We start from the raw sequence: 21,759 nt of genomic DNA, 5'->3' as shown, positions 1-21,759 counted from the left end.
ACACCGGCAGAAGGAGCTGAGCTAGTTCATAAGTGTAGCCTCAGGCACTGACCACACCCCCAACCAAGGTGGAGACTGCTGTCACCTAGGGGAGAAGCCCAACTTCTTCAGGCCTCCTGCTCCAGCCCCTCAGGCCCGCTGCCCCACCCTTGATAGGGCAACCACAACCACTGAGCCTAGGAAAATCCCAGTCTAGCACTAGCCCCAGCTTTAGCCACTTTGACTCCAGCCCTTCTCAGCATGGCAGTGGCTGCCAGTGCACTCTGGGAGAAAATTCAGCCTGTGCTCACTTCAGATGCAGCTCTTCTATCAAGGCACTGGGCACACACAGACAGAGAAATATTTTTCAAACGAAAGAAGATAAAACACCAGGAAAAAGCCCTAATGGAAAAGAGATAAATAATTTACCTGATAAAGAGTTCAAAATAATAATAATGAAAATGCTAACTGAACTCAGGAAAAGACTAGATGAACAGACTAAGACATTCAACAAAGAACTAGAAAATATAAAAAAGAACCAGTCAGGGCTAAAGAATACAGTAAGTGAAATGAAAAATATACTAGAAGGAATTAACAGTATATTGGGTGATACAGAAGGCATAAGTGATCTGGAAGATAGAATAGTAGAAATCACTCAATCAGAACAGCAAAAAGAAAAAAAAATTAATGAGGATAGCTTAAGGGGCCTCTGGGACAACATCAGGCTTACTAACATTCACATTGTAGGGGTCCCAGAAGGAGAATAGTGAGAGAAAAAGGTAGAAAATGTATTTGATAAAAACATGGCTGAACACTTCCCTAACTTGAAGAAGGAAACAGATATCCAGGTACAGGAAGTACAGAGAGTCCCAAATAAGATGAATTCAAAGAGACCCACAGCAAAACATATCATAATTAAAATGGAAAAGTTAAACATAAAGATATACTTTATCTGACAGAATAGACTTTAAAACAAACTCTGTAATAAAAGACAAAAAAAAGCACTATATAATGATAAAGGGGTCAATATGATAAAAGGATATAATATTCTAAACATATATGTACCTAATATATGAGCACCTAAATATAGAAAGCAAATATTAACAGACATAGAGGGAGAAATTGACAGTAATACAATAATAGTAGGGAACTTTAACACCCCACTTATGTCAATGGATAGATCATCCAGAGAATCAGTAAGGAAATAGTGACCTTAAGTGACACATTAGGTTAGTAGATACCTACAGGACATTCCATCCAAAAATAGCAGAGTAAACATTCTTTTCCAGTGAATATGGAACATTTTCCAGGATAGATCACATGCTAGGTGACAAAACAATGCTCAACAAATTAACAGTATAGAAAATATATCAAGCATCTTCTCAGGCCACAAAGGTATGAAACTAGAAATCAATTACAAGTAGAAAAAACAGAAACATGTAGAGACTAAACAATTTGCTACTAAAAGAACAGTGGGTCAACAAAAAAATCAAAGAGGAAATCAGAAGATACCTTGAGACAAATCAAAATAAAATGCAGCTTTCCAAAATCTATGGAATGCAGCGAAAGCAGTTCTAAGAAGGAAGTTTATAGTGATACAGGCCTACCTCAAAAAATAAGAAAAAGCTCAAATGAAAAACATAAATTACTATCTAAAGGAATTAGATAAAGAACAAACAAAGCCCAAAGTCAGCAAAAGGAAGGAAATAATAAAGGTCAGAGTGGAAATTATTTTTTGAGTGGAAATAAATAAAATAGAGACAAAAAAAAAAACACAGTAGAGAAGATCAATGAAACCAAAAACTGTTTTAAAATATAAATAAAATTGATAAACCTTTATCCAGGATCATGAAGGAAAAAAAGAGATAGGAAGTTAGAAATGAAACAGGAGGAATTACAACCAATATTGCAGAAATACAATTATAAAAGAATATTACAAACAGTTATACACCAAAAAATTGGACAACCTAGAGGAAATGGATAAATTCCTAGAAACATACAGTCTTCCAAGACTGAATCAGAAAAAACTACAAATTTGAACAGATTGATTACTAGTATTGCAAGTGAATCAGTAATCAAAAAACTCCCTACATACAAATTCCAGGACCTCATGAGTTCACAGGGGAGTTCTACAAACTATTTAAAGAACAGTTAATACCTATCCTTGTCAAGGTATTCCAAAATATTGAAGTCATTTCACAAGGCCACCACTACCCTGACACCAAAACCAGACAAATACACTTCAAAAACAGAAAATTACAGGCCACTATCCTTGATGAACACAGATGCAAAAATCCTCAATAAAATATTAGCAAACTGAATTCAACAACACATAAAAAGAATTATACACCATGATCAAGTGGGATTTATCGCAGAGGTGCAAGCATAGTTCCATATACACAAATCAGCATGATATGCCACATTAACAGAATGAAGAGTAAAAATCACATGATCATCTCAATAGATGCAGAAAAATCATTTAATAAAATTCAGTATCCATTCATGGTAAAAATCCTCAACAAAGTTGGTATAGAGGTAACATATCTGAACATCATAAAGGCCATTTATGGAAAACCTACAGCTAACATCATACCAAAGAGTGAAAAGCTGAAAGATTTTCCTCTAAGATCACAAACAAGACAAGGATGCCCACTCTCACCATTTCTATTGAACATAGTGTTTGAAATTTTAGCAACAGCAATCAGAAAGAGAGAAAGAGAGAGATAGAGGAAGGAAGGAAGGAAGAAAGGAAAGGAAGAAAGAAAGAAGAAATAAAAGGTATCCAAATTAGAAGGGAAGAAGTAAAATTGTCACTATTTGTGAATGACATGATACCATATATAGAAAACTCTGAAGACTCCACCAAAACACTATTAGAACTAATTAGTGAATTCTGTAAAGTTGCAGCATACAAAATTAATATACAGAAGTCTGTTGCATTTCTACGTACTAAAAATGAACTATTCAAAAGAGAAATCAAGAAAACAATCCCATTTACAACTCATCAAAAAGAATAAAATACCTAGGAATAAATTTAACCAAGGAGGTGAAAGACCTTTACTCTGAAAACTAGAAGACATTGATGAAGAAAACTGAAGACAACACAAGTAAATGGAAAGATATGCCATGTTCGTGGATTGGAAAAATTAGTATTCTTAAAATATCCATATCACCTAAAGCAATCTAGAGATTTAATGTAATTCTTATCAAAATACCCATGACATTTTTCAGACCACTAAAACAAAGAATGCTAAGGTTTGTACAGAACTGCAAAGTACACCAAATAGCCAAAGCAGTCTGGAGAAAAAAAGAACAAAACTGGAGGTATTACCCACCCAGATTTCAGACTGTCTGACAAAGCTACAGTAGTCAAAACAACATGGTACTAACAGAGAAACAGACCCATAGCTCAACGGAACAGAATAGAGAGCCCAGAAATAAACCCATGCACCTATAGTCATTTAATCTATGACAATGGAGGCAAGTATATACAATGGGGGAAAAGACAGTCTTTTCAATAAGTGATGTTGGGAAAACTGAATAGCTACATATATAAGAATGAAATTAGAACATTTTCTCACACCATATACAAAATTAAACTCAAAATGGATTAAAGACCTGAATGTGATACTGAAGCCATAAAACTCCTAAAAGAAAACACATGCAGTATGCTCTTTGGCATTGGTCTAAGCAACATTTTTTTTCTTGGATCTGTCTTCTTAGGCAAAAGAAACAGAAGCAAAAATAAACAAATGGAACCTAATCAAACTAGGAAGCTTTTTCTTTTTCCTTTGTCATCTTTACTGGAGTATAATTGCTTTACAATGGTGTTTTAGTTTCTGCTTTATAACAAAGTGAATCAGCTTTACATATACATATATCCCTATATCTCTTCCCTCTTGCATCTCCCTCCCTCCCATTCTCCCTATCCCACCCCTCTAGGTGGTTACAAAGCACTGAGCTGATCTCTCTGTACTATGCGGCTACTTCCCACTAGCTATCTATTTTACATATGGTAGTGTATATATGTCCATGCCACTGTCTCACTTTGCCCCAGCTTACCCTTCACCCTCCTTATGTCCTCAAGTCCATTCTCTAGTAGCTCTGCATCTTTATTCCCGTCTTGACGCTAGGTTCTTCATGACCTTTTTTTTTTTTTAGATTCCATATATATGTGTTAGCATATGGTATTTGTTTTTCTCTTTCTATCTTACTCCACTCTGTATGACAGACTCTAGGTCCATCCACCTCACTACAAATAACTCAATTTCGTTTCCTTTTATGGCTGAGTAATATTCCATTGTATATATGTGCCACATCTTCTTTATCCATTCATCTGTCGTTGGACACATAGGTTGTTTCTATGTCCTGGCTATTGTAAGTAGAGCTGCAATGAACATTGTGGTACATGACTCTTTTTGAATTATGGTTTTCTCAGGGTATATTCCCAGTAGTGGGATTGCTGGGTCATATGGTAGTTCTATTTTTAGTTTTCTAAGGAACATCCATACTGTTCGCCATAGTGGCGGTATCAATTTACATTCCCACCAACAGTGCAAGAGGGCTCGCTTTTCTCCACACCCTGTCCAACATTTATTGTTTGTAGATTTTTGATTATGGCCATTCTGATTGGTGTGAGATGATATCTCATTGTAGTTTTGATTTGCATTTCTCTAATGATTAATGATGTTGAACATTCTTTCATGTGTTGGAAATCTGTATATCTTCTTTGGAGAAATGTCTGTTTAGGTCTTCTGCCCATTTTTGGATTGGGCTGTTTGGTTTTTTGAATTTGAGTTGCATGAGGTGCTTGTAAATTTTGGAGTTTAATCCTTTGTCAGTTGCTTCATTTGCAAGTAGTTTCTCCCATTCTGAGGGTTGTCTTTTCGTCTTTTTTATGGTATCCTTTGCTGTGCTAAAGCTTTTAAGTTTCAATAGGTCCCATTTGTTTATTTTTGTTTTTATTTCCATTTCTTTGGGAAGTGGGTCAAAAAGGATCTTACTGTGATTTATGTCATAGAGTGTTCTGCCTATGTTTTCCTCTAAGAGTTTTATAGTGTCTGGCCTTATATTTAGGTCTTTAATCCATTTTGAGTTTATTTTTTTGTATGGTGTTAGGGAGTGTTCTAATTTCATTCTTTTATGTGTAGCTGTCCAGTTTTCCCAACACCACTTATTGAAGAAGCTGTCTTTTCTCCATTGTATATTCTTGCCTCCTTTATCAAAGATAAGTTGACCATAGGTGCATGGGTTTATCTCTGGGCTTTCTATCCTGTTCCATTGATCTATATTTCTGTTTTTGTGCCAGTACCATACCATCTTGATTATTGTAGCTTTGTAGTATGGTCTGAATTCATGGAGCCTGATTCTTCCAACTCCATTTTTCTTTCTCAAGATTGCTTTGGCTATTTGGGGTCTTCTGTGTTTCCATACAAATTGTGAAATATTTTGTTCTAGTTCTGTGGAAAATGCCAGTAGTAGTTTGATAGGGATTGCATTGAATCTGTAGATTGCTTTCTGTAGTAGTATAATCATTTTCACGATGTCGATTCTTCCAGTCCAAGAACATGGTATATCTCTCCATCTATTTGTATCATCTTTAATTTCTTTCATCAGTGTCTTATAGTTTTCTGCACACAGGTCTTTTGTCTCCTTAGGTAGGTTTATTCCTAGGTATTTTATTCTTTTTGTTGCAATGGTAAATGGGAGTGTTTTCTTAATTTCACCTTCAGATTTTTCATCATTAGTGTATAGGAATGCAAGAGATTTCTGTGCATTGATTTTGTATCCTGCTGCTTTACCAAATTCACTGATTAGCTCTAGTAGCTTTCTGGTAATATCTTTAGGATTCTCTATGTATAGTATCTTGTCATCAGCAAAGGGTAGGATTGTATTGCTATAAACTTCCCTCTTGGAACTGCTTTTGCTACAACCCATAGGTTTTGGGTCGTTGTGTTTTCATTGTCATTTGTTTCTAGGTATTGTTTGATTTTCTCTTTGATTTCTTCAGTGATCTCTTGGTTATTAAGTAGTGTATTGTTTAGCCTCCATGTGTTTGTATTTTTTACAGATTTTTTCCTGTAATTGATATCTATTCTCAAAGCGTTGTGGTCAGAAAAGACACTTGATACAACTTTTCTTAAATTTTCTTAAATTTACCAAGGCTTGATTTGTGACCCAAGATATGATCTATCCTGGAGAATGTTCCATGAGCAGTTGAGAAGAAACTGTATTCTATTGTTTTTGGTGGAATGTCCTATAAATATCAATTAAATCCATCTTGTTTAATGTATCATTTAAAGCTTGTGTTTCCTTATTTATTTTCATTTTGGATGATCTGTCCATGGGTGAAAGTGGGGTGTTAAAGTCCCCTACTATGATTGTGTTGCTGTCGATTTCCCCTGTTATGGCTGTTAGCATTTGCCTTATGTATTGAGGTGCTCCTATGTTGGATACATAAATATTTACAATTGTTACATCTTCTTCTTGGATTAATCCCTTGATCATTATGTAGTGTCCTTCTTTGTCTCTTATAATAGTCTTTGTTTTAAAGTCTATTTTGTCTGATATGAGAATTGCTACTCGAGCTTTCTTTTCATTTCTGTTTGCGTGGAATATCTTTTTCCATTCCCTCACTTTTAGTCTGTATGTGTCCCTAGGTCTGAAGTGGGTCTCTTGTAGACAGCATATATATGGGTCTTGTTTTTGTATCCATTCAGCCAGTCTATGTTTTTTGATTGGAGCATTTATTCCATTTACATTTATGGTAATTATCAATATGTATGTTCCTATTACCATTTTCTTAATTGTTTCGGGTTTGTTTTTGTAGCTCTTTTCCTTCTCTTGTGCTTCCTGCCTAGAGAAGTTCTTTAGCACTTGTTTTAAAGCTGGTTTGGTGGTGCTGAATTCTCTTAGCTTTCGCTTGTCTGTAAAGGTTTATTATTTCTCTGTCAAACCTTAATGAGATCCTTGCTGGGTAGAGTAATCTTGGTTGTAGGTTTTTCCCTTTCATCACTTTAAATATGTCCTGCTACTCTGTTGTGGCTTGCAGAGTTTCTGCTGAAAGATCAGCTGTTAACCTTGTGGGGATTCCCTTGTATGTTATTTGTTGTCTTTCCCTCAGTGCTTTTAATGTTTTTTCTTTGTATTTAATTTTTGATAGTTTGATTAATATGTGTCTTGGCATGTCTGTCCTTGGATTTATCCTGTATGGGACTCTCTGTGCTTCCTGGAGTTGATTAACTATTTCCTTTCCCATATTAAGGAAGTTTTCAACTATAATCTCTTCAAATATTTTCTCAGTCCCTTTTGTTTTTCTCTTCTTCCTCTGGAACCCCTATAATTTGAATGTTGGTGTGTTTAATGTTGTCCCAGAGGTCTCTGAGACTCTCCTCAATTTTTCTCATTCTTTTTTCTTTATTCTGCTCTGCAGTAGTTATTTCCACTATTTTATCTTCCAGGTCACTTATCCATTCTTCTGCCTCAGTTATTCTGCTATTCAAACTAAGAAGCTTTTGTAAAATGAAGGAAACCATCAACAAAATAATAAGACAACATACTGAATGAGAAAAGATATTTGCAAATATGTCTGTTAAGGGGTTAATATACAAAATATATACAAAATGTGTACTACTCAAAAACCCAGTTGAAAAATAGGCAGAGGACCTAAATAGACATTTTTCCAAAGAAGGCATACAGATGGCCAACAGGCACATGAAGAGATGCTCAACATCATTAATCATTAGGAAAATGCAAATCAAATCACAATGAGACATCAACTTACACCTGTCAGAATGGCTGTTGTCTAAAAGACAAGAAATAACAAGTGTTGGCAAGGGTATGGAGTACATTGTTTGTGGAAATGTAAATTGGCATAGACACTATGGAATTCCTCACAAATTAAAAATAGTACTACCATATGGTCCAGTAATTCTAGTCCTTGGTATATATCTGAAGAAAATATAAACATTAATTTGAAATGATATATGTACCCCAGTATTCATAGCAACATTATTTATGATTGCCAAGATATGGAAGCAACCTAAGTGCCCATCCATAGGTGAGTGGATAAAGAAGATGTAGTCGATATATATTGGAATATTACTCAGCCATTAAAAAGAATGAAATTTTGCCATTTGCAACAACATGTATGGACCTTGAAAGTATTATGCTTAGTGAAAGAAGTCAGAGATTGAAAGACATTGTATGTTTTCACTTATATGTGGAATCTAAAAAATAAAACCAATAAATGTATATAACAAAACAGAAACACACTCACAGATACAGAGAACAAACTAGTGGTTACCAGTTGGGGGAGGAAAGGGAGAACAGGAAAAGTAAGAGAAGGGGATTAAGGGGTACAAAATTCTAGGTATAAAATAAATAAAATACAATGATGTAATGTACAGTACAGTCAATATGGCCAATATTTAACTTTATATGGAGTATAATCTATAAAAATATCTAATCACCATGTTGTAAACCTGAAACTAATATGTTTTAAGTGAACTATACTTTGATTAAAAATTTTACAGGGCTTCCCTGGTGGCGCAGTTGTTGAGAGTCCGCCTGCCAATGCAGGGGACACGGGTTCATGCCCCGGTCCGGGAATATCCCACATGCCGCGGAGCGGCTAGGCCCGTGAATACATGACAGCAGGACATTCACAATTGTCAGATTAAAGAATGGATTGTAAGTTTCTTGCTAAGCCAGCAGAAGATATGGTTGTCAAACTTTACTGAGGTGTCAGAGTATATGAGACTTTGAGCAGTGATGAGTGAGTTTGGTCAAAATGTTGAAATCATGCACACAAGCCATTTTATGATGAGTCTATTCTTCAATTCTACGTTGGAAGATAAAATGTCTTGCTTACTTTTTCCATAAAATGAGGGGATATATATACATAAAACATTTTTTATGAAGTAAGTGTTGTGGAATACATTTTTATTTCTAATGGTCTGAATAAAATTATATTTATTTTGCTTCTTACACAAAAGAAGAGTTTCTAAGAGAACAAGAAACTATCAGTTAAAGCTATCTCTGTCAATTAAATCCCACAAAAGAGTATTTTTTCATTACAACAGTTATTTATAATCCAAATACCATCACCAGTTGTCCTTTAAAAGTTGTGGTTCAATCCTTCACTGCTCTAGATAACAAAGTAGGCATGCTGTTCCAAATACGATGGGTACCTAACTTACTCTATGGTGAGAACTCAGATTATGGATAGGAATGGAGCTAAGCCTTAATTTTTGGCTCTTCTACCATATGACCTTCAGCAAGTGTTCCAGGTTCTCAGATCTACATAAGAAAGTGCCCCCCAAACTTGGGGGCAGCTTCACTAGGGCCTGGAGAATCTACATCCCAGGTAGCTCACTTACCTGGCTGACAGGGTGGTGATGGCTGTCAGCTGGGAGCTCAGCCACAGCCATGTGCCAAAGGCCTAAGTTCTCCACCTGGGCCTCTTCATGGCTGCTTGAGCTTCCCCTTGGCCTGGTGACTAGCTTCTAAAAGTAACCATTCCAAAGGAACTCACTGTAATTACAAACACACCCAGATTAAGAGGAGGGAATATAAACCTGAGCTCTCTATGGGAAAGAGTATCTATGAGACGTAGAAGCCAGTGTAGGGTGGGAAATACTGTTGGAGCCATTTTTGGAAAACGCAATCTGTCATAGAAATTTACTTTATATCGCTTAACTTCAGTTTCCTCATCTTCATAATAATATGCTAGGCACGCTTCTGATCACTTTACATGTATTAATTAATTAAATCCTCACAACAAGCTCTCAGTTAGGTGCACCATTTTACAGATGAGAAAAATGATGCACAGAAAAATAAGTTGCCTGAAGTGAAGGGTTAGTAAAATACAGAAGCAGAGCTCAAAGCCATGTAATCTAGTTCCAAAGGCCATATCCTTTGTAGCTAATTTTTGTAAGAATAACTAAAAAACTGTAGAGAAAGTGCTTTGCACAGCATCTGACTCATTCCGAATGCTCAATGATTATAAATGGTTTTGCTGTAGGTGTTATTACTAATACATAGTACAGTGAATCAAGGGGTGTTTTCTCTTTGGCAATGGTTTTACTTATTCGGAAAAGTAAATTTACTCTGACTTAAGGAATATGCAAAAAAGGAATAATGAAAGACAAAGTTGGAAACTGTCATTACTGGATGTCTAGAAAAAATAGTGAAATAGGAATAAGAATCTCTGATGAGGGCCTCAAAAGTTAAATAGCATCTCATTTCAAAATACCTGAAAATATGATAAACTCAACAAGCACACTTTTTAAAAGGACTGTTAAATAGGAAGGAAGTAGTATTAATGCAGGCTTAAGTTTGGTTGACTAAAATATACCTAGGAGCACCAAAGTTAACAAAAATAGCATTAGGAAATGAATGATAGAACAGTTAAAAAGTGATCTGTATTTTTAGAAAAAAATATGGTAGCTTTTTATGTTGTGCCATTATTATTACCAGATTATATTCAAACTGGTAATAAAAATGAAAAAGGTGTCTAATCCTAAAAACTGCTAATATAAACCTTTGGTCTCCATACCCTATCTTAACCTCAGAATAAAAACACTGACCTTACTCTCACACTAGAGACACCTTTAGAATTTTAATTTTGCATGTCACCAGCCTCAGACTCCTAAAGTATTTCTGACATTATATTCCAAGTAATGCTCTGTTGTTGACACTTGTCCATCTCTCTGATAAAAGCACTTTTTGAAAATTATCTTTAACGTATAAATCATGAATCTGTGAATGAGAAAAAATGGTGGAAGGTAAAACTAAGATCTAGTAGATCCACTTTATGCTTGTTAATGGCAACTTACCTGGGTTTGCCAGTATATATCCCTGTTTATAAGTTTTTGTGTCACATAGTAAGAAAACAAACAAACAAAAAACAGTATATATCTTCTAGGTTGGTGTCCTCTCTTTTACCTAACCAAAAATTTAAAACTGTTTGTCTGAGACCTGGGTGGTAGTCTTTTGGTTCAGTTATCAAAGTCTTTGATATGTTAAATAGAATCAGTTCCAAGGATGTGCAGTTTGGGAGCAAGCCCAGGAGTTTATAAACAAGTGTGTGGAATTGCTTTCCTGAGCTCCTGTCTCTCCATATTCTTCCCAGTACTTTCCGAATCTCTATGACTCCTCTTTAAGGTCCTTTGTCTAGAAAGACAGCTGGGGCTTTATTTGTTCCACTCTGCTGTGCACTTCTGCAACTGGATCTACATCCAGGACCAAGTGAGAGGAGGACAGAGAGAAAAAGAAATGCAGTGGGACTCTACCCTCTCAGAACCACAGCTTCAGTGAAGGAAGAGGAAGTTTTTTATTTCTTGAGAGTTTTGGCTCCTGTGGGCTCCCATTACTGACCACCACCACCAGTCTACCGCATGATTACTTGAGGGTTGGGCATGAGAGAACAGGAGAAAAAAAAAAGAGAGAGAGAGAGAGAGAAAGAAAGAAACAAAAAAAGAGAGAAGGGATTTCCACATTCTCTCCTGAGCATTAGGAATTCCATTTCCCACTTCCAGAGCTAAAGTGAGCTAGAGCTCTGACTGTGACCTGGTGGCCATTTCCAGGTTTCCAGTCCATTCAGTCCAGGCTCCAGCCCCAAGCACTGGGGAAAAGAGGAAAGTGGGAGGGAGGGAAGGATGGCAAATTCGTTGCCAGCTAGGTAGTACTACAAATTTTGGTATTTTCCAGTATGCCTGCTTCTACTTACTTTTCAGAGTCCTCAGATAGGGGGTATTGTGCCCAGAGTTAACAGATAAACAGGTGAAAAAGGATGTGGTATTCCATACTTTTCGGAGTCCTTTCCTCTGATTCTTTAGGATGAAAGTCATGTAACCTACAGTATATTTTTGTAGGTAGGTCTGATTTTTTTTTTTTAATTTGCTTATTCAAGAGAAAGTCTACTTTAACATTTCTCTGGTGGAAGTAAGAAATTAGAATTCATAACAGGACACTTTTATATACATTACCTTCATGAGGACTTCATAGTAGCTCCCCTGCAAGGAAAATTAGGTTGAATATTTTGAAGCACAATCCACAGTTTATTATTAATAAACTTGTATTTGGCCTTGAGATTTTCCTTTGGTAAGTTATTAATAGGTTTTTCTGAAAAAAGAAAATATTTATACTTATTTACCCTTAAGTTTTAGGGTTTTTTCCTTTTTATTTTTCAATTCTCCAATCTTCTCTGCCTTCTCTACTTACATGACAGCACATTTTAATTTCTATAATTGTAGAACAATATCTAGGGAAACAGTAATGATACTGCCTATCCCAGTTTATTAAATTTCCTGAGTTCTAATGTTTTGAGAAATGATGCACATCACATATTTTACTGATAAGTCATTCAGGTTTATCTAAACTTACAGACTGTTGAGCATCTATGAGGGAAAAGCAGACAATTATATTAATATCAGTTCCTGTCAGACAACACACGGTTCAGTATTTCATCAGCTGATGAGAACTGCACAGCCTGATATAACAACTGGGATTTATCATGGTCCTTTGTCTTAAAGTTCTCTGATAATAAAGAGAAACTTAAAAAAACATTGCTAGCAGTATATAGCCTAACAATTCAATTTTTAAAATAAAGTATGTGTAGAACAGGTCACACATTTCTTGATTTTGTTTTAGCAGACATAAATCTGTGTGTGTGTGTGTGTGTGTGTGTGTATAAAAATACTTTCCAACTGTATTCCAGTCAATACCCAGAGACTTTAATTTTCTGAGGACAATGAAATTACAAACATTGATAGGGGAAATTATATGGCAAGATATGTACTTCATTAATATTTGTGGTATTTCAATAACTATACTCATGTATGTGCCTTTAATACATGCTTTTCTATAAAAACTACTTTGTACTTTTTAATGTATAACCCATCTTTTATCATTATTTTAGGCAACCACTTAAAGTTCCTCAAATCATAAATGTATTTTTTGAAATAGAAAACTGTTTTAACTTAGATTATTTATTATGTAATTTGATGAAAATATTTATATATTTTACATTTTATAGATCCCCACTACCAAATTACATTGTATTTGTTTCTCTTTTTATTTAATTTTATTTATTTATTATTTTTGGCTGCGTCGTGTCTTCATTCCTGCGTGCGGGCATCTTCTAGTTGTGGCAAGCAGGAGCTACTCTTCGTTGTGGTGCACAGGCTTCTCATTGCGGTGGCTTCTTTTGTTGCGCAGCACGGGCTCTAGGCATGCGGGCTTCAGTAGTTGTGGCATGCGGGCTTCAGTAGTTGTGGCTCGCGGGCTGTAGAGCGCAGGCTTAGTTGCTCCGCGGCATGTGGGATCTTCCCAGACTAGGGCTCAAACCTGTGTCCCCTGCATTGACAGGCAGATTCTTAACCACTGCCCCACCAGAGAAACCCTGTATTTATTTTTCTAGCATTCTTGCTACTTTTATTATAAGTACATGACACCAGAAAATTTAAAAATCATTTCATATATATCATAAATAATTTGTTTGTAATTTTCTTATTCTCAATTAAATATACTCACTCCAATTATATGATTAGAAATTTAGTAAAGTCTAAAATTCTTTAAACATAGTTGATTGAACATATAGATTTAACTCCATTTCCTCAGAAAACTTCACCAAAATGAGTAAGAGAATATAGAAGGTTTACACTAACAAGGGCAAAGTAAGGGAGAAGAAAATACATCACGTGAGAAAGGTCAACATGTCAACAAAATTGCAGAAAATGAAAATCAAATGAAGAAGTGGCAGCTCACTTAGCAATGGAACTTGGTATGACTGCCTGTAGGAAGAGAAGCTACTTTCACTTTGTACTGTTCTGTTGGGTAAATGCCAAGGAATGGAATTGTCAGAAGATATGTGTATGTTCCTCTATAGTAGATACTGCCAAATAGTCCCCCAAAGTGGTAGCATCACTTTCAACTAAAATGTAGAATCACTGTAGATCTTCTTTATCCATTCATCTGTTGATGCACACAGATTTTTTCCATATCTTGGCTATTGAGAATAATGCTGTAATGGACATGGAAGTGTAGATAACTTTTTCATATCCTGTTTTTATTTCCTTTGGATGTATACCCAGAAACAGATTGCTGGGTTACATGGTAGCTCTATTTTTAATTTTCCGAGGAACATCCATACAGTTTTCCATATTGGCTGCACCAACTTGCATTCCCACAAGCAGTACACAAGGGTTCCCTTTTCTTTACATCCTAGCCATCATGTATCTCTTGTCTTCTTGATAACTGCCATTCTAACACTCGTGAGGTGATATATCCTTGTGGTTTTCATTTACATTTCCCTGATGACTAGTGATATTGAGCATTCATGTACCTGTTGGACATTTGTCTTCTTTAAAGAAATGTCTGTTCAGTTCCTCTATTTTTTATTTAACTGTATGTTTTTGATTGTTGTTGCTGTTGTTGTTATTGAGTTGTGTGAGTTCTTTATATATTTTATATTTATCAGATACATCAGATATATGGTTTGCAAATATTTTGCCCCATTCTATAGGTTGCCTTTTCATTATTTTTATTGTTTTTTGGCTGTGCTGAAGCTCTTTAGTTTTATGTAGTCCCACTGTTTATTTTTGCTTTCGTTGCTGGTGCTTTTGCTGTCATATTCTAAAAAAATCATTGCCAAGACCTATATCAAGGAGCTTTTCCACTATGTTTTCTTCTAGAAGTTTTACAGTTTCAGGTTTTATGTTTAAGTTTCTAATTCATTTTGAGTTAATTTTTGTGAGTGGTGTCTGGTCAAGTCCAAGTTCACTTTTCTGTATGTTGTTATACATCATTTATTGAAGAGACTATCCTTTTGCCATTGAGTATTTTTAGCTCCCTTGACCTATATATTTGATTGTTTATGTAGGAGTTTATTTTGGAGCCCTCTATTCTGTTCTAGTGGCCTATGTGTGTATTTTTATGCTGGTACCATACTGTTTCCATTCATATAACTTTGTAGTATAGTTTGAAATCAGGAAGTGTGATGCCTCTAGCATTGTTATTCTTTCTCAGAATTGCTTTGACTGTTGGGGTCTTTTGTGATTCCATAAATTTTAGGATTGTTTTTTATATTTCTATGAAAAATGCCATTGGAATTTTGATAGGAATTGCATTGAATCTTTAGTTGCTTTCACATAGTGTGGACATTTTAACAATATTAATTCTTCCAATCCATGAACATGGGGTATCTTTCCATTGTTTTGTATTCTCTTCAATTTCTTTATCAAAATATTGTAGTTTTCTTTGTACAGGTCTTTCACTTCCTTGATTAAATTTATGCCTAAGTATTTTACTGTTTTTTATGCTATTGTGAATGTGACTTTTATGCACGTTATTAGAAAATTGATACAAAAATATATATAACAAAAATGACAAATATAAAATTAATATTGCTAATAAATAGCACTTATATTGGGTTGGCCAAAAATTTCATTCAGGTTTTTCTGTAAGATGTTATGGAAAAACCTGAATGAACTTTTTGGCCAACCCAATAAATTAATAGAAGATAAGCAACCAATAGAAAAAGAACAAAAGATATAAAAGGCAATTCATAGAAAAGTATAAACAAATGACCAATAAAAATAAGAAAAAAAATGTGGAGCGTTAGTGGCAATTAGGAAACTTCAATTAAAGTAATAATATTTAACTCCACATATTGTCAAAAGGTAAAAGAGTGACTAACATTAATTATAGGGATTAGCAGGGTGAAAGATTAGGGTGCTCACTTACATTATTGTGTGTTTTAGAAATGTTTAGGAATGTAACATGGAAATACGTGTTAAAACAAATAATAAACATACCCTGGCCCAGAGTGCCTACTCTTGGGAACTGAAATATAAGTATCATCATGGGGATGTTTACTGCAGCATAGTTTATAAAGTATTTCTTCCAACTGGGAGATTGTTGACACATATACTACAAATATATCACAGTGACTTAACTACAACCACTAACCTGGAGAGATTTCCATGTTATAATTGATAATTGATGAAAACAATCTAAAGTTTATTGATATTATCTCAATATTGAAAAATCAATAACATTAAATCCTTCTGTTCATAAATATGTAAACATATATCTACACAGCGGTGTGTCGACATTTTAGGAAAATGATATTTGAAGAGGAAAGAAGGAAGAAAAGGTGGTAATAAGCCAGATTTCTAAATGACATTTTAAAGTAAATGTTCATACAAAAAGAACATACATGTTATGATCTCATATATATATATGTATATATATAGTCATGAATGTTTTGAATATAGAAATATAGAGAAATTGAGAGGTACTAAAATGAAGGTTTAATCTGAAAGTCGATATCTGAATAGCTCCTTCTAAAAGAAAACATTAGAAACCACTGAATCAGATAATATTTTACTTTCCATGTGCAGTATTGATATATGTTGGGAAACATTCTTATTTTGGGTGGTTTGTTTTTTGGAAATGAAGTTCACATACCCTATAAACAGAGAAATAAGGAAGTGGTAGAGAAAGAAGGGATGTACAAGAAGGTAATTTAAAAGTTCTCAAGATGTAGGGACTGATATCCCATTTTTAACAAATACAAACAAAACCTAAAAGTACTAACTAAAAGATATACAGCATGCTCAGTCTATTTACAATTATAGTAATCTCATATTAGACATTAGTGAATTAATCACTTATTTATTCACTCATTCAACTTTTCAGGCATTTATAAAAGCTTAAATATATACTCAAAATATGCTAATGCATTGTAGATGTAAGAATGGTAAGGCCCGTGTCTGGCTTGTGGCAGTTACAAGAAGTTGAGGTGATAACATGATCAAGTAGTTGTATAATATGATTCAGGCTAAAAACAGAAGTGCATGCTGTATACCATTAATGTGTGCTATATAAGAAGAATGTTACTGCCTACAACAGTGGTTTTCTAACATTTTAACAGCATCATCATTAATGTTTAAATGAAATTGTAGACTAAACCCTAATATTAAAATAAGGTAGTAATTTAAGAATCCAAATATATTTTATAAGTTCAAAATTTTAAGGTTTTCAAGGGCAATTTTGAGTTAACAAGCATTTGAAATCAGGGATAGACTTGAGAGTTGCTGCAACAATATCCAATTTGTATTTGTAGTTCAGTAGGCAAAAAAAAAAAAAAAATTCACATGGATAGTAATTTTAATTGGAAAGATTTTGTTTCAATTGGAATATTAAAATAATCATTCTTGAGTTGTAGTTGAATCAGTTTCAAGATTTTTTTTTTTTTTTTTTTTTTTTGCGGTACGCGGGCCTCTCACTGTTGTGGCCTCTCCCGCTGGGGAGCACAGGCTCCGGACGCGCAGGCTCAGCGGCCATGGCTCACGGGCCCAGCCCCTCTGGGGCATGTGGGATCTTCCCGGACCGGGGCACGAACCCGTGTCCCCTGCATCGGCAGGCGGACTCCCAACCACTGCGCCACCAGGGAAGCCCGAGTTTCAAGATTTTTACTACCTGCTTCCATCCCTTACTTAGAGTAATGCAACAAGCCAAAAAAAATCTATAAATTTGTAGTGAGATGAATTATGCCATGATCAGAACATGCACTGAGTAGACACGCATTATCTTCTGCAGGAATTTAATTAGCAGAGTACTCACATGCTGTCCAATTCAATAAAACAAATAAGTACCAAGCACCGACTTTATGACAAGCACTGTGCCAAACTGTCCTTGTGGCACTTACAGCCATTAAACAAATAACTGCCAAGGGATTACTAACATGGAAAAGTCACAGGTGCTTAGAGAAACTAGTCTAGGGAGTCAGGTAGAGCTTTCTTTCTTTTTTTTTTTTTTTTTGCGGTACGCGGGCCTCTCACTGTTGTGGCCTCTCCCGTTGTGGAGCACAGGGTCCGGATGCACAGGCTCAGCGGCCATGGCTCATGGGCCCAGCCGCTCTGCAACATGTGGGATCCTCCCGGACCGGGGCACAAACCCACGTCCCCTACATCGGCAGGTGGACTCCCAACCACTGTGCCACCAGGGAAGCCCAGGTAGAGCTTTCTAAAAGAAGTGAGACTTGAAAGTTGACTAGGAGTCAGCAAGATGAGTGGGTCGTAGGGTGGGGATAGAGAGAAGAGATTGTTCAACAGAGGAAAAGGCTCAAAGCAGAACAAAGAGCAGAGTAAACTCAGAAATTAATGGAGTCCCTCAGCAATTCGTTCATTCATTCATTCATTTACCAAATACTCATTGAGGGCCAAGTAATGCCTGATACTGTTCTAGGCCCTGGAAACACTTCAGTAAACAAAACAGACAAAAAAAAATCTCTACCCTCATAGAGCATACATTTTAAGGGGAAATGGCTTAAAAAATTAAACATATCGAGTGTCAGATGTTGTTAAGTTCTTTGAAGACAGGAATAAGAATGGAGGGTAATATGGATTACTCGGGTAGGATGTAGCAGGAGTTGCAATATAAAAAGGGGAATCGGGGAAGGCTTTATTAATACGGTAATGTTTGAAAAAAGACCTGATGTAAGGGAGGTAGAAAACCATACAGACAGCTGGATAAGAGCAAGTACTAAAGGCCCAATGGCAGGAGAATGCTTTGGATGCCCAAGATTCTGAAGGATACCAGTGTGGCTGGAGCAGACTGCTTGATACAAAAAAAGAGGTAAAAGATGCAAAGCAGGGTCACAGGGAATGGATGGGGAGCAAAATCATGCAATGCGTGGTAGGCAATTAATAGGGCAGTTGGATTTACTCTAGGAGAGTGGAAAGCCATTGGAAGGCCCAGAGCCCAGTGATAAAATGATCTGATGTATTTTCTAAGATCACTGCCTGCTGAGTTGAGAATAGACAGTAGAAGGGCAAAGCCTTAACAGAGGGAGTTTGAGAGGGAAGCAGCTTTATCCGATGTGGTTGGAACTGTAGGCAGGGTGAAGCCATGGGTGAACTGTAGGCAAGCCATGGGTAAACTTGTAATCCAAGGTAAGTATTTTAAACTTTAACGTAAAGATGATGGGAGGTCATCAAAGATTTTTATACAAGGAGATGTAATGAACAGATTTCTGTGTTCAAAACTGCACTATCCAATACGGTAGCCACTAGCCAGCCACATGAGGTTACTGCATGCTTGAAATGTGGCTAGTTTTAATTGGAATGTGCTCTAAATATAAAATATGTATCAGATTTCAAATATTTTTTTACCTTCCTGAATATATAAGCAGAAGCCTTACTCATAGATTCATTATTGTTAAATTAAGATTCTTGTTTATTTTTACACAGAACATTTTGTGAAAATGTGTTGAGTTAAAATACATAGCTTGTTAAAATATTTTTTAACATAATATTTGTCACTGGAAAATTACACTTCTTTTATTTTGTATAACAGTTTTAATTTAGAAAGTGGCCATCAGTCATTTCTTTGAGACTAGAAACAATTAAACCCCCCACCATTCAGGACCCCGGATGTGTAGCTTATCATAGGATCCTTTTTTGTAGGACTTCCATTCCTATGAAAATGTTCAGTGAAAATGACAACATGGATTTACGTGAATAGAAAATGAGGTTCAGTGAAACATTTGATAGCATAACTTTAGTCACTTACATTTCATTTTCACTATGTTTTGTAAAAATTTAGTCATTAGCCTACAGTTTTCATGATTTTTGTCATATGTGCGTAACAAATATACCTTATTTACTTGATATTTTGTCTACCCACTTTTAAAATTAAATTTTTAAATGAATTTATTTCAATATAATAAATTGAAAATTGTTTGCCACAGAAAAATAAAAAATGATCTTGATAAAAATGAAGCAGTGTTATCAAACTATAGCTATGTCCTGCTACAATCTGAGTCTAAGGCCAGCTCTCATTTTGTTCAAAAAATATTTAGCCTGTAAGGAAGATGTTAAAGATATACCCACACTACCCTGGGACTTTCTCCTTAAATACTCAGAAGAGCTGAGGGAGAAATGGAATGGAAATCAATTTTAAAGGGTGTGATTCAATGTTATTTAATGCCATCTCCCAGAGCTACACAATTGTCTCCCTTAATGTGGGCATTCCCATACATTGGTAAGCACTGTTATTTTGCATATTTTTGTTTCAAGTATGCCTTTTAAAAGTAGCAACCTCAGCTAAAATATGAAGTCCCCATTGGGTAACTTATTTTAAATTACTAATTTCATTCATTAATATTAGCATGTATTGACTTTTCTGTGTATGTGTGAACTGAACTCTGACATCCAAAGTGCGTATAAGTTAAAATATGTTGTACACATACAAATAAAATAAGCGCTAATAAAAAATATTATTTTTCCTATGTTCACAGCTTGCAGACCAGGATTCTATAAAGCATTTGCTGGCAACACAAAGTGTTCTAAATGTCCTCCACACAGTTTAACCTACATGGAAGCAACTTCTGTCTGTCAGTGTGAAAAGGGTTACTTTCGAGCTGAACAGGACCCACCTTCCATGGCATGTACCAGTAAGTCTGTCCATTTTTTATTTGAAAATCCTGTTTCCAACCCTTTTGGTCTTTTTATTCTAAATTAAAACAAAAAAAAAGTGACTATGCAAAATCCTATGCCATCTAGGCTATTTGTCTTTGATAATAGTCAAGTAAAAAGTTTCTCTGTCTTTCTTAGCATAATTGCTTTTCAGCTGCTTGCAAAGAATGTATTTATTCCTCAAAAACCACATTGATCACTGACATGCATATACCAACCTGGATTTGGAGACCCTGCAAATTTTTCCTAGGCATAATCTGTCCTTAGGCGGTTAAAGCAGTTTAAGGCTTTTTGAGGCTCTATAAGCAAAACTGTTTTTTGTTTCAACCCTTGAACTTTTGAAGGCACATCAGTTTAGGACCATCAAGTTTGCTGTGTGTGGGAGCTTCAAAATGGAACTTTGAAAGTCATTGTGCTATCGTTATATAGAAAAGTTCGAGTTTTCCTTGACATTTGTCTTTAAAGGAAGATATTTTTGAGTTTGTCCACATTTCACTTCTCACTTTCTAATTTTGGGGTTGGAACCAATAGAATATTAAATCTAAATGGGAAGGTCATTTTAATGCATGCACCAAGAATTTTAAATTATTTGTATTCTCCTATTATTAAAGTGTCATAAATTATCTGTACACTATAAAAATTAAAGTGAATATATTGATGCATTGCTAAGGTATGCAAAAGTAAAGTGTCACCTCTTAGTTATAAAAGTCTTGTTAAATACATCAATAAGATACAGTGAAAATTTGCCTTCTTGTTGATGATTTGGTGCCAAAATGTTGCTTATCTTATGTAATTCCATACTGGCAAAAATGGATAGAAAATTATGTACTGCCACATATTCCTTAGAGACAGTGGAGATGTTCCATTATTTTAACTGATGCAGTTTATAGATTTGTATACACTACTACAGACTTATAAAATGCAAAATATTTTATAGAATACATTTAATAAAAATACAACACATTCATTAGTAGATGTAATTTTTGTTTTCTGACTCTTAAGTGCTGAGTGACTACTTTCTTCAAAAAATTGTAGCCTGAGAAATTGCTACCTGGATATTATTTTTTTCTAGTAATGCATTCTAAGTTTATAAGTAGGAAAAGCAAAATTCTAAATATAATTTCTCACCTAATTGTGGAAATAGTTTTGAACAGGAAAAGATTTCTATTACTATTTATATGTAATCCTTTTTGCACAATTGCTGTATATTATTATATTATATTGTGGACAACATGCTCCAGCTTAGGTAGATGGTAGTGTTTCCAATGGCTACAGTTGTGCCAGGCAAGAATCC

At 35.2% G+C, this 21,759-nt stretch overlaps 1 protein-coding gene across 1 annotated transcript in view; it reads left to right on the top strand.

Moving 5' to 3' along the window:
* The window catches only part of EPHA6 (EPH receptor A6), an 862,400-nt gene that overhangs the window by 333,185 nt on the left and 507,456 nt on the right, over positions 1-21,759 (top strand). The window contains exon 4 of the mRNA XM_065876020.1: positions 20,288-20,443. Coding sequence (XP_065732092.1) covers positions 20,288-20,443 — 156 coding nt within the window. The remainder of the gene's footprint in view (positions 1-20,287; positions 20,444-21,759) is intronic.

Source organism: Phocoena phocoena, chromosome 4, assembly GCF_963924675.1.
Source record: "Phocoena phocoena chromosome 4, mPhoPho1.1, whole genome shotgun sequence".
Taxonomy (NCBI): domain Eukaryota; kingdom Metazoa; phylum Chordata; class Mammalia; order Artiodactyla; family Phocoenidae; genus Phocoena; species Phocoena phocoena.
Note: the sequence above shows the minus strand (reverse complement) of the source record. Positions and strands in the feature narration are given on the sequence as shown.